This window comes from Mytilus californianus, unplaced genomic scaffold, assembly GCF_021869535.1.
Source record: "Mytilus californianus isolate M0D057914Y unplaced genomic scaffold, xbMytCali1.0.p SCAF_5, whole genome shotgun sequence".
Lineage (NCBI taxonomy): Eukaryota > Metazoa > Mollusca > Bivalvia > Mytilida > Mytilidae > Mytilus > Mytilus californianus.
In genome coordinates, this window is record NW_026262701.1 from 101904551 (window position 1) to 101918500 (window position 13950).

A 13950-nucleotide genomic window follows, 5' to 3' on the forward strand; every position below is an offset into this window, starting at 1 on the left:
AATTCAACGGATTATTTTTTTTAACCCTTTTTGGCATGAAACTAGATGTCACAAACAGTTTTGATGGTATTACACCTTTAAAAAACTATGTCTATGAAACTCAGCACATTTCATCTTGCTTTAAATAAAGTTATGTAGCCATAATACAGCGTCCAAAGCAACAAATAGCTTTATTTTTCAGCTGGCACAATCTATTTGTTTTCAACTGTTTTTTTTTTGTTTGTTGTTGATTAGTATTAGCACCTCAATATTCATTTACAAATTATATTGTATGAATTTCTGACTATAACTTCATATTTTTCATCATCTTCCAAATTTCTTACATATTGATGGTTTAAAAAAAATCGTGTTTGTTTTCCAAAGGATAATTAGACAACACATCAAGCAAAATTCTATGGCTGGTAGTTGTTCATCAGCCTAAATAAAGAAATTTTGACACTCCTGCCCCTCCTCATCTATATTTATTTCTGGAAAAAGTCCTGAAAACTGACTATTTCACATACCATACATTTCTAAATTTATCCTTGAAAACATACCTGTTTTGTTACATCAGTGACAGTTTTCTTTATGATTTTAGGAAACTGTTTAGCCTGTTTTTCTATCAGTATATATGACTCAGTCAGATCAGAATACAATGACCCTAATACACCGACTTTTTGACACATAACATCATACTGGTTCTGTAGGTTATGCATGGATGATTTCATGGCTTCTCTAACGTCTGCTACTGTCTTCTCCTTGTCCTCTGCTGCTGCCTGAAGAGCTACTTCTGATTCTGACTCTAGATTTGAATACTGATTCTGCCAATGTTGTACCTAAGGAGTTTAAAACATTTATTATTCAGTAGAGTCAGAAAAATATTGCATATCTATAACAAGAGGCTGTCAGATTGACAGCAAACCGGATTTTCCTGCATGAAAATGATGTTTGCAAATCTGGACCCCCCAATCAGGATCAAGTAAAAAAAAATAAATGCATTTATGTAGGGTACAGAAATTCTTCTTAAAGGTCTACAACTCAACAATGATAAAAGCTAAAATAGTGAATATCGAATTCGACCTTCATTTAGTCACAGGAAACAACATATCTAACTTTGAAAAGATTTCGTCAAAGGGTTTTCAAGTAACTGCACGGACACTGTTTGGCAGCCACCTGACTGCCCGCCCAGCATACATATTCCTTTGAAAATCCGGTTAAAAATTATTCAAATGTTAGATAGACATTTTATTTGCTTTTACATGTAAGTAATACAAATTTTATCAATTAAAACAAGATGTTTTTATTACAATCATTAGTGTCATTGCTTCAGCAATGAAAGGCCATAACTCCTGAATGGCAACAGTGAAAATCATCAATATCAATCTTGACCATTTTGTCATAAGTATAGTAACATCATATTAAATTTAAAAGAATAGGTTGGACAGTTTTCAATTAAATACATTGAAGCAAATTCAAATGATGTTTGCCAATCAATCAAGATAGAATATTCTACCCTTCCATTGAAAATTTCAGCCTTGTTTATTGCTAATGAATAAAAACAAACCTTCATAAATTTGGCATGTCCAAGGCAATTTTCTGGATTAACCTTCATCAGGAATGCTCACATCAAAAACTTATGTTCAAAAGAAAAATGATTATTAACAATTTTCAAACTGTATTAACTGAACACTGTTATATTTTCCTAACATGAACATACATTTATTTTTATACAATGCTTGGACATTGGTAAGATTTTATTGAATTATATACCTGTTCAAGTAATTGAGTATTATTGTTATGAGACAATGTCAATTTTTGTTTACACTCTTCAATCTCTAACTGGACACTGGTCAGTCTGGACTGTAAGACATCTTTGTCTTGTTGACAAGAGAGGTAAGAACTTTTCAACTGTTCTGATTCTATCTGTACTTCTACCTTCTTTATTTTAGTCACTACCTAAAAATACAAAGTGCATTATATTGGTGCTGGTAATAACATGGATAAAAATTAAAATCCCCATCCTAAGCATATGTTTTGTGTTGAAGGATAGTGGTGGAAAATATGACATTTAAAAACAATTACCAAATATCAGGTGGTAATAGGAAACAGTGGACTGCAGTCCTTTTGCACCAATTGTTATTTTTAAGATGCATCATTTGTGCCAAATATTATTTTTAAAAGAAATCAATTGTGCCAATATATGGAATTCATTTGCTTCAATTTACCTATACACAAAGAAATAGGGTCGGTAGGTTGTAATTTTTTTCTTCTACATCTATCTTATCAAGAAGTTGATTGTACAGTTGTTCAAATGTTTTTGAGTGTGAAACTGTCATGGACGTTTGTATATTAGGTTTTTGGTAATATTTCATAAATGGAACTGCAAGCACACAAGTTATTTAAGGTGGTCATTTGTTTTTTATCATTCATGGTCACAAAAACGCTTTTACAAATAGCGCTAAGTAGACCCAGACTATTTTGGGACATGTTTAAGGACAAGCTTTTTTTCGATCACAGTAAAAATTGTGAATTTTTTTCCCTTTTTTACCATAAAAAAACAGTTAGGGTCGGTCAGGCAACGATAAATAAAATTAGATTGATGCATTTAGATAACTTACATCAACCTTTAACATACCATAGTAAATTTAAAAATCAAATGCAAGGTGTTTTAGACAGCACAGCTTGCATAGTGATTTCTTTGTTTAATTTTTATTTTCACAAGTAATATGGTCGTTTTGTTGGTATTACCCCCCTACTAATCAATCTTAGCTAGAAAGTATGAATAGCTTGCGAGGCAACTTAATAAAGTTGAAGATTTCTATAAACCTACTTCTGGACTTTTTGCCTGCAGTGACATTATCTCAGCCTGATGATTCCTAACTTTCTGTGACAACTCTTGATTTTGATTTTTCAAATCACTGACTTCCTCCCTGTGTCTTGCCTGTAATTTATGTAATTCACCATTCTTTTTTGTTATCTTTTCATCAAATATTTTGATTTCTGAGTTTAGTTTGACTAGATCATCCTGCAATTGTTGTTGTTCCTGAGTACTCAGTTTGAACAGATCTGATGTCCGACTGTTTGTCCGTTTTAAGTCCTCTATTTCTTCGTGTAACTTATCATTTTCAGTCTGTAATTTATCCACTTGTTTTTCTGTGTCCGTATGACACGGCCCTGTATTATCATTTTCATGACTTTTATATAACTGTAATTCCTGGTCTAATTTATGATTTTTATCTTCCAGTCTTTCTATAACTTGTTGCAAGTCACTAACGTCACTAGAGTTATCTCCCTTAGAGGTACAAGAATGATTTTCCATTTCTGATGTAAGTGTTTCAAGTTTATTTGTGAGTGATGTTTTCTCTATCTGTAGTCTCTTGATGTCTTCTATAAGTTTAACAGATGAAGGTTGTTTATAACTGCCTGGAGGAACGCTATTCATATTACCTATAAAATCAAAATAGTGTAGTATTAATGCATTTACCTCTTTTGAAGATTGCATATAGGTTTGGAATGTCATGAATGTATCACAATTTTTTTAAAAATTCATTTCAAATATACCCAGTATCAAAAACCTAAAAGTATGTGTATCCCACATCCCTTTTCATTCATAATTACCAATCATGTTTTACATCCATCCTTTTATATGTGATTTGTTGTCTTTAAATAGTGTTTTTGGACTAGCTGTGATATAAACCAAAAATATTTATCACAAAAACATATATAGATCAGTAGCTTTTTGTACAACTAAAAATAATTGTGAGGTATACTGAATAATTCATGACTTAGCAGGGATTTTTTGAAAAAACAGCTAACAAATCTTGAAATTAGAAAAGTGGTCTGACATCTGAAATTTAACCCCCTCCCCCAAAAAAAAGGCTTAGATGGTCAGGTAAAAATTCACATATTTGACAAAAGTTAAAAGTAATAATTTTAAAACAATGTAATGCTTTTAACTCAAAGTCTGAATCTTATATAATTGTTATAATCATTTCCTAATAAATTCAATGATATACATACATTTTGAATTTGCAGTCCTATCTATAATGTAAAATGGAAAAAGAAGTTTGTTTAAGAACCTAATGAAAGTTTCTTACCTTTCTAACCAATCTGAGTGTGTTTTACAACACAAGAACAGATATATATCCATATCTTAAAACTAACATACCCCCAACTCTACAAACCAGTAATTATACACAAACATTTATATAGCAAGAGATTAGTACTCTTAAATCTCATTTGAAAGACGAAAGCATCATTTAAATCTATATTTTATTTAACAAATAGTTCAAGTGTTTAAAAAGAATGTATACTATATTGTAAGTGGAGAATAAAGTAAAAACTCCAGGTACTGTTTTCATAAACTTATCATAAATATAATTAATGTCTAAAAAAAATAGATTTTCTCACAATTTGTTGGTTTGAACAGCAATATTTATAACTTATGCCTGTATTAATATTTTTTTTTTATGATCTTCTGCCTTTTGCAGTACCACTCTCTAATAGAATCCCTATTCATTTTACTGTGTGTTGTATAAATAATATAATAAATAGGATATGCTCATTACATTTCCCCTGTAGAGTTGGTCTGTCAGACTCTACAACCCACTTGTTTTTAATAGATTTTCGGCTTTTGTCTACATTCATAGTCTGCTATATTTTTAAAAAAGTAACACATGATGAATACTGATGACAGATTTAATGCTAGTACACATCTACCTCAAGAATTTTCTGCTCCATTTTCAAGATTTTATTTTCATGTTCCATATAATCTCTACGGGATACTAATCAGACTATCAATGGCCTGGAGTTGTCCCCCATCATTTATTTACTTTCCATTTCAATAATTCGTTCCTCATGTTCCCTCACTGCTATAACAGACTATAACACTGAAGTTATTCCCCCTTAAATAATTCTACCTACAATTAATTTTCTATTCCACGTTGATGACTTGTTTTTCATGTTCCCTACTTCTCAGACTATTAACACTGAAGTTATTTCCCTTTAAATAATTCTACCTACCATTAATTTACTATTCCATGTTGATGAGTTGTTTTTCATGTCCTGCTACTACGCGACTATTCCATTATATTTTTTACCCCTGGCTTTTTTATTTTACCTACCATTAATTTTCTGTTCCATGTCAATGAGTTGTTCCTCATGTTCCTCGATAATACTTTGTAGATTACCGATGAGGTTATCTTTCTCTTGGAGTTGTGTTTCCTGACTTTTACACAGGATCTTCATCTGTTGTCGTTTTGTTATCTCCTCCTTCTCCAGACGAGATTTATAATGCTTGTTCTTATCTGTCAGAGTCTAGAATAATAAATAATAACACATTTATTTACTAAATGGTCAATTTTTTTTAATGTAGGAGTAACTAGACAACTTATATTCATAAAAAATATTAGAATATGACCACGATGGCAGTTTAAAAGAAAAATCTCAAGAAATTTAGTAGTAAGATTTCATATTCATTATGAGACTTATCATCCAAGCCTGAGCTGAATGAAACTCCTGAGGGTGACAGAACTTCCCTCTCATCCACTTTCACTCATCTTTTTTTTTTCATTATGGGTAAGACTGTTTCTAATATCAGCATATAAATAACAAGATCTCAAAAGGAGGTTACATAGGCATTTTTCTCTCCACTTTTTCCTTGAATGCAAGAAGTTTGAAGGCCAAAAGAAAATTCAACAAGAATTGTCCATAGTACACAGATGCCCCACTCACACTATCATTTTCTATGTTCAGTGGACCGTGAAATTGGGGTCAAAACTCTTAATTTGGCATTAAAATTAGAAAAATCATATCATAGGGAACATGTGTACTAAGTTTCAAATTGATTGGACTTCAACTTCATCCAAAATTACCTTGACCAAAAACTTTAACCTCAAGCGGGACAGACGGACCAACAGACGGACAAAAGGACGAACCAATGAATGGACGCAGAGACAGAAAAACATAATTACCCAGGTGGGGCATAAAAATACAAATACTAATTTTTTATGAATATCTGAAGGATGTTATTCAATAGATTTATAATACTTTTTTGATTTTTGAATTTAAGGAACAAACAAATGGCCATATCATATATATTCATTTGATGGAAAATGGTAATAGTATTCTGGAAAATACTCCAAAAATAGAACTTCTTTATCTTAGATTCAGTTTATACCTCTAGTTCAAGCTTACTTCTCATTTTCAAGCAACTAGTCATCAATACAGATACTGACCATATTTAAACAGATACGTAGTCCCATTGTGTTGTTTTTTAAACAGTTTACTCTTTTATCATATATTCTCTAATACTTTTACAGTAAAACAAATCAATTCAGTCATCTGTTCTGATTATTTGAGGCACCAGCCATCTTATTGTGGCATCATAGATACCAGGATTCAAATTTTGTACACCAGACATGTGTTTTGTCACAAAAGACCCATCAGTGAAGCTCTAATAAAAAAAGTTATAAAGGCCAAATAAAGTATAAAGTTGAAGAGTATTGAAGGGGACCTAGAATTCTCTGGAAAGTGAAAGAAAAATAATAAATTCACACCAGTGAAACAATGTTTCCTTTTTTTATATGTGGGTAAATTACCTTTATTTTAAACAACAGTTCATCTCTCTGTGTATTCCTTTCGTCCAATTCTCTCTGCAGTGCATGATATTCCACAACAGAGAAGTTTTCATTCTCTGCAACAAAATAAGAAGTTTTTATTTGATAAAAAACCCTCCCAAAATCCCAAAAAGAAATAAATGGTGCCACATTTCCACTTTTTCAAATAGTCGTAAGAGGATATCATAAGAAAGAAACTGGTTTCTAGGCAACAATAGTCATGAAAGATGGATAGATGTGTCAAAGACATAATATTTTATCAGCCACTTCATAAACAAACAACCAAATTGCCTGCTTTTTTAATTAAGCTGTTCCTAAATAATTCCAGCTTGATGTTGGCATCCAGATAGAGGTGACAGTTGTTCTCTTGAGATAGTCTAATTTCCAAATTTGATGCTTAACTTGTGTTTCAATTTTTTAAGTACCAGTCAAGTGACTGTTATCTTATGGAATATGGTCAATTTCTCAAAGATGTCTTAAGGCATCAAATTATAACGCTGTATGGTTATAAGTTTACAAAAAATTACTGTGGACACATACATAATAAATATGAATGCTTCCAGGTAAACTCCAATAGCCCCTCAACTGCTTTGAAACAAATTAAAAATATTTAATTTTACAACTAGAGAATCTAAAACATCATTAATCATTGGTTTTGTACATAATAATATATGACATAATTATAAATATTTTAGTGGGAAAGTCATGTATCATATTTCTTTTATTATCAACTTAAAAAAAAGTTAAAAAATTAAAACACGAAAAACTATTCACAAGGCACTCAAATTTCATCATGATATTAGATGTCAGAGGCGGATTTAGAGGGTTTTTCAGGGGGCCCAGGCCCCCCCCCCCCTTTTGTGGGAAAAATTTGGTTGATTATATAGGGAATCATTGAAGCATGACTGGAGGGGGCCCCCTCTTAGGCAGTCAGTGGGCCCCCCCTTATAAAAATTTCTGGATCCGCCACTGGATGTATTGGTCCAACTAAAACAGCCCCAAGCAGTAAGCAAGTTGTAGGCAAGGGCAATGATTCAGTCAAAAGTCAGGAACCTCACCTGTGGTTTTCTTATATCTTAACATTTTTGTTATCTACAGAGTATAGTGTTGATCACAGATCTTTGATTAATTTGTTTAATTTAGAACTGTTTAGACTCAGAATAATAAGATCTTGGCATACTGGAAAGACATCTATGTTTTGTTGAAGAGTAAGTTGCCCTCTAGATGTCTTTTGACTATATTTTGTTGAAGACTAAGTTGCCCTCTAGATGTCTTTTGACTATATTTTGTTGAAGACTAAGTTGCCCTCTAGATGTATTTCGACTATATTTTGTTGAAGATTTAGTTGCCCTCTAGATGTATTTTGACTATATTTTGTTGAAGACTAAGTTGCCCTCTAGATGTATTTTGACTATGTTTTGTTGAAGACTAAGTTGCCCTCTAGATGTATTTATACTATGTTTTGTTGAAAAGTAAGTTGCCCTCTAGATGTATTTATACTATGTTTTGTTGAAGACTAAGTTGCCCTCTAGATGTCTTTAGACTATATTTTGTTGAAGACTTAGTTGCCCTCTAGATGTCTTTTGACTATATTTTATTGAAGACTAAGTTGCCCTCTAGATGTCTTTTGACTATATTTTGTTGAAGACTAAGTTGCCCCCTAGATGTATTTTGACTATATTTTGTTAGACTAAGTTGCCCTCTAGATGTATTTTGACTATATTTTGTTGAAGACTAAGTTGCCCTCTAGATGTATTTATACTATGTTTTGTTGAAGAGTAAGTTGCCCTCTAGATGTATTTATACTATGTTTTGTTGAAGACTAAGTTGCCCTCTAGATGTATTTTGACTATATTTTGTTGAAGACTAAGTTGCCCTCTAGATGTATTTTGACTATATTTTGTTGAAGAGTAAGTTGCCCTCTAGATGTCTTTAGACTATATTTTGTTGAAGACTTAGTTGCCCTCTAGATGTCTTTTGACTACTGTAAATTCAGAAATTATTGCGATGTTTTTATTATTGCGAAAAATGCGACAGGGTTATAATCGCAATAATTTAAACTCGCATTTTGAAATTTTTAAAATGAATTTAACACGATTTTTCTCAATATCGCAAAAATTGAAATCGCATTTTAGTCTAAAATGACAAAATCGCAATAATAAATGCACGCAATAATTTCTGAATTTACAGTATATTTTGTTGAAGAGTAAGTTGCCCTCTAGATGTCTTTTGACTATATTTTGTTGAAGACTAAGTTGCCCCCTAGATGTATTTTGACTATATTTTGTTAGACTAAGTTGCCCTCTAGATGTATTTTGACTATATTTTGTTGAAGACTAAGTTGCCCCCTAGATGTCTTTTGACTGTATTTTGTTGAAGATTAAGTTGCCCTCTAGATGTCTTTTGACTATATTTTGTTGAAGACTTAGTTGCCCTCTAGATGTCTTTTGACTATATTTTGTTGAAAGACTAAGTTGCCCCCTAAATGTATTTTGACTATATTTTGTTGAAGACTAAGTTGCCCTCTAGATGTATTTTGACTATGTTTTGTTGAAGACTAAGTTGCCCTCTAGATGTGTTTTGACTATATTTTGTTGGAGTAAGTTGCCCTCTAGATGTATTTTGACTATATTTTGTTGAAGACTAAGTTGCCCTCTAGATGTATTTTGACTATGTTTTGTTGAAGACTAAGTTGCCCTCTATAGATGTATTTTGACTATATTTTGTTGGAGTAAGTTGCCCTCTAGATGTATTTTGACTATATTTTGTTGGACTAAGTTGCCCTCTAGATGTCTTTTGACTATATTTTGTTGGACTAAGTTGCCATCTAGATGTCTTTTGACTATATTTTGTTGGAGTAAGTTGCCCTCTAGATGTATTTCGACTATATTTTGTTGGACTTAGTTGCCCTCTAGATGTATTTTGACTATATTTTTCATGGAGTTGCTGTCTCATTGATGGATATCACATCTGTCTATTTATTCATATAGATCTGTAAATGATTGTTATTCAACTACATACAAAAATATGACCAGTTCAAAAGGTCATTTTTTTTCTGTCAAAGGTATGTTAACAACACTGAAGTTCAAAACAGTTTTTTTAAATTATTCTTATGCAAAAAAAATACCAAAGTCATGTCAATCTCACAGTCAAAACAAATTAATAGCTTTAGTAAAAAAGCTTGTTTCATACAGATCAAGATCATTGTAATTATCTTATGTAGCAGGTCAAGAGATTGATTGGTTGATTTTTGATGTTTTAACGCCACTTTCAGAACTATAGGCTTTTCATGGCTGCCAGCTTTTATGGTGGAGGAAGGAGGAGTGCCCGGAGAGAACCACCAACCTTCTGCCAGGTCAAGAGATACAAAACACTAATTTTAACTGTAACTCATCCACCAAAAAAATATCAAGTAACTGTCTGCATTCATAACGAAATTTATTTGCTATGGTAGAATGGTGGAATGACAGAAAAAAAGACAATTGTTAAACTATATGCCTCTGCCAGCTAGTGCATCATAATTGATTTTTATCTTGATATTTTTAGAATATATATATATATATATATTCAAATCTGTACTGCAACATTAATTTAATTATTTGTATACAGACATCTTATTTCATTATTCCTAGACTTATTTTAGAAGACATAATTGGAATTAGACCATCGTTTATTAGGAACCATTCCCCTAGCAATAGAACTGATAATTTTGTAATAAATCCTTCAATTTGTAGAAAAATCAATACAGAGTTATGTAATGGAAGCTGACAGATAAAGAAAGATTTTCTGTTGAACTTACAGAATTAAAAACACATCAATGGAACTTGTTTATTTGCAAAACATTTCCATTCAACAAAGCCATCAAAATAATGTTCTTGGATGAACACAACAGATATTAATACTTTCTGTGTCATGAAAAAGGGCTTCTAATGCCTTTTAATAGAATCCATTGTGTAATTAAAATTATACATTGTTGCTAAAAAAAACTAGAGGCTCTCAAGAGCCTGAGTCGCTCACCTGACTCTACTTTGGTTTTAGAAATCATGTAAAGATAGATAAAAATCATAACAGATACCCAAATAATGATTGAGGCCAAATTTGGTTTAATATAGGTCCCGTAATTTAATAAAATATCCTGGTGGCCATCTTGAACAGTAAATCGGCAACAAAGTAGCAACACTTGGTCAGAACCTCATAAGGAAAATTCATGCCATGTTTGGTTTCATTCCATTCAGTGGTACTCTAAAAGAAGACATTTGTATGTATTTCCCATAGGGTCCTATGTTAAACTAAGTCCCCCCCCCCCCCCCTTGACTGACATCTTGGATGATGGATCGGCTGCAAGGTAACAACACTTGGTCAGCACTTCATGCCATGTTTGGTTTCATTCCATTCACTGGTTCTCTAAAAGAAGACATTTGTATGTATTTCCCATAGGGTCCTATGTTAAACTAAGTCACCCACTGGCGTCCATCTTGGATGATGGACCGACTGCAAAGTAACAACACTTGGTCAGCACCTCATAAGGAACATTCATGCCATGTTTTGTTTCATTCCATTCAGTGGTTCTCTAAAAGAAGACATTTGTATGTATTTCCCATAGGGTCCTATGTTAAACTAAGTCCCCAGCTGGCGGCCATCTTGGAAGATGGATCGGCTACAAAGTAACAACACTTGGTCAGCACCTCATAAGGAACATTCATGCCATGTTTGGTTTCTTTCCATTCAGTGGTTTTCTAAAAGAAGAAGTTCAAAATGTAAAAAGTTAACGATGACGACGATGGACGCCAAGTGATGAGAAAAGCTCACTTGGCCCTGAGGATGCAACACAGGTAACCTTACAAAAGTCACCTGAATTAAGTTTTGCAATACTATTTTCAACACATTTTTTCAAATAGCACTTGATATTATTAAGTAGTAGCAAGAAAACACATTTATAAAATTACTTTGTGGATAAGATCATTTCTCTCACCTTTTCGACACCAACATTTTGATGGGAAAATGTAAACTTTCCGTAACGTTTTTACATCTTGGTGGCAACAACTATATCTAGCTGTGACAAACATTGTGTGTTTACATTCAGTGTGACTTTCTTACAAAAGTTTTCCATACATATAGTTTGCTTTTACTTTTCATGTAATTGTCCAGAATTAAATACTGTGTCAAATGTTTGTTAAAACCACAAGGTCAATGAATAGACATCCTGAGGTCATTTAATTTGATTTGCTCTCTTTTCATTAAAAATCACAAATTATTGTTAACTGTGAATGGACATAAAATATTTTGACCTTTATATAATCCGTCAGTCCACTGAATGCTGGACATCTCAATTCCAAATTCAAAAGATGTAATCCCTACTTTCTTCTCTAGAACAACTTTTAAACTTCAAATCCTTTTTACAATGAATATGAATCATTTCTTAAAATTTTTTGACAACACAGTAACAATCCATCATTTTATAACCACAATTAAAGGTACATATTGTAGACATATTAGTCGGGATGGACAGCCATTACGTAACTGAACTTTATTCACAACCATAAAAGATGCACAAATTCCAATATGCAATTATCTGTTCTTTGAGAAAATCAGAGTGCTGCACTTCAACTCCACTGATTATTTATCAATAAGGACATGTTCTGGAATGTCAAGTTTACATTATTTTCCATTTCCTTATTTTACACAAATATTTTTTGTTTCATGGCATCGATATAATATTCCTATAATCTAATAACTGCTAAAATATTTATGCCTTTGATATGATACATAAAATATATTCCTTCCTGCAAAACTGGTGTTAGTTTTCCTTTTAAAATGATGACTTAAAAAATGTGACTATAAAAATTGTTGAATGAACTATTTGCTTGTTTCATTTCAGTTAGTAAAACGTTTTAAACATCATCAATATAACAGTTCTCAACACTCCAGCAATTTTCAAAAGACTGTCAATGATAACAGTTACAAAGTTTACTACACATAATTACAAATTACATGCTTCAGGTATTAAACACAAATTACCTCCCATCACAAATCCTTAAATGTCTTTTAAAGTAAATTTTTTATCTCTTCTTCATATAAGATCAAATCCTTTGATGATCAAGATCACTATCATTTACACTAAAATTGGTCTAAATCTTCTGAAACTTTATATCAAGCCTGAAAATTTACATTTTTGTATCATTGAAACACAAGGTGGAAGAATTAATTCATTACAGTCCAACTCTAAAATGCAGTTTAATCCCCTAGTCCATGCAGACTTAAATCAGATTAACTTTTCTGCACTTTTTCTTGTGCCAACGGATCACAATATTCTTGATGTTTTTCAGTCTATTCAAAGCATTGCAATAAAATAAGATAGAAACCTATTACTTCTGTTCTTAAAATTATCCTTTTTAAATTAAATATTAAACTGCGTGGGTTGTTAGTTGTGGAAATTTTGCCATCTCTGAAAAAGGTAGCCAATTTTTATTGATCTATCATATCTTTTTATATAAACTAAATCTCAGTGTACACACATTGTACCCCAATATAAACAAGGGTGGGGTTGTAGGCTGACAGGTGATATATAACTGCTTTAGTCAGCGAAAAAAAAAAATGATTAAATTTTATGATCCCTAATACAGGACATATTTCTTCAAGTAAATAGTATTTATTACAGCAATATTTTACACTTTACAATAGAAAATTGACCATTATGCAACAGGAACAATATCAAGAAGTTTCTAATAAAAAAAAAAAAAAAATCAAGATCTGTAGATATTTTCAAATGAACTAACTTGGAATATTTTTTGAATTCTATAAAAAGAATTTAGACTACAAAGATAGACACCAAGCATTTATAATAATGCAGCTCTTGTTAAAAAATCAATCTTCAAACATCAACCTGTTTTGGATTGATTCCAAGAGCTGTCTAGACCAATCATTTATAATACTTTTATTGAAGTCTAAAGAAAATGCTGCCAGTGTTTATATGTACAACAATCTCATGTGGTATTACTGGATAAAGGAATACAAGTTAAACTTAATTCCCATTAAAATGTAGTTCATCCTATGTTGAAAGAATAAGCTTTGCTGCATCACTGTCTGAGAATTGATTGTCATGTCAACTTTGGTCTTGGCTAACAATTTTCTATTTAACTAATTTTCTATAGGTTTCAGTCTGCATGCATCCTTCAACAGAGACTTAAATGATTTTGGTGCTGAGTGTGACTTGCATTTATACATTACATTAACCAATACTTTTGTGTAAGGTGTGTCTAAAGTTTTTGCACATCAAAATCAACTATTTAAACATAACTTTATAAATTGATCTAAAACTAAATGCAATTTTTTTTTAAGTTACACACAACATCCA

The 13950-nt window shown here is 31.8% G+C and overlaps 1 protein-coding gene across 9 annotated transcripts in view; it reads right to left on the reverse strand.

The window, feature by feature from the left end:
• Positions 1 to 13950, reverse strand: part of LOC127702123 (kinesin-like protein KIFC3) — an 81988-nt gene that overhangs the window by 39758 nt on the left and 28280 nt on the right. For all 9 annotated transcript variants that reach the window (XR_007982288.1, XM_052206201.1, XM_052206200.1 and 6 more), the window contains 5 exons: positions 6579 to 6673; positions 5103 to 5295; positions 2806 to 3426; positions 1750 to 1931; positions 537 to 815 (listed from right to left, as the gene is read on the reverse strand). Coding sequence is in view for 8 of the 9 variants with exons in the window: in XM_052206201.1 (XP_052062161.1) it covers positions 537 to 815; positions 1750 to 1931; positions 2806 to 3426; positions 5103 to 5295; positions 6579 to 6673 (1370 nt within the window). In the remaining variant the exon portion in view is untranslated. The remainder of the gene's footprint in view (positions 1 to 536; positions 816 to 1749; positions 1932 to 2805; positions 3427 to 5102; positions 5296 to 6578; positions 6674 to 13950) is intronic.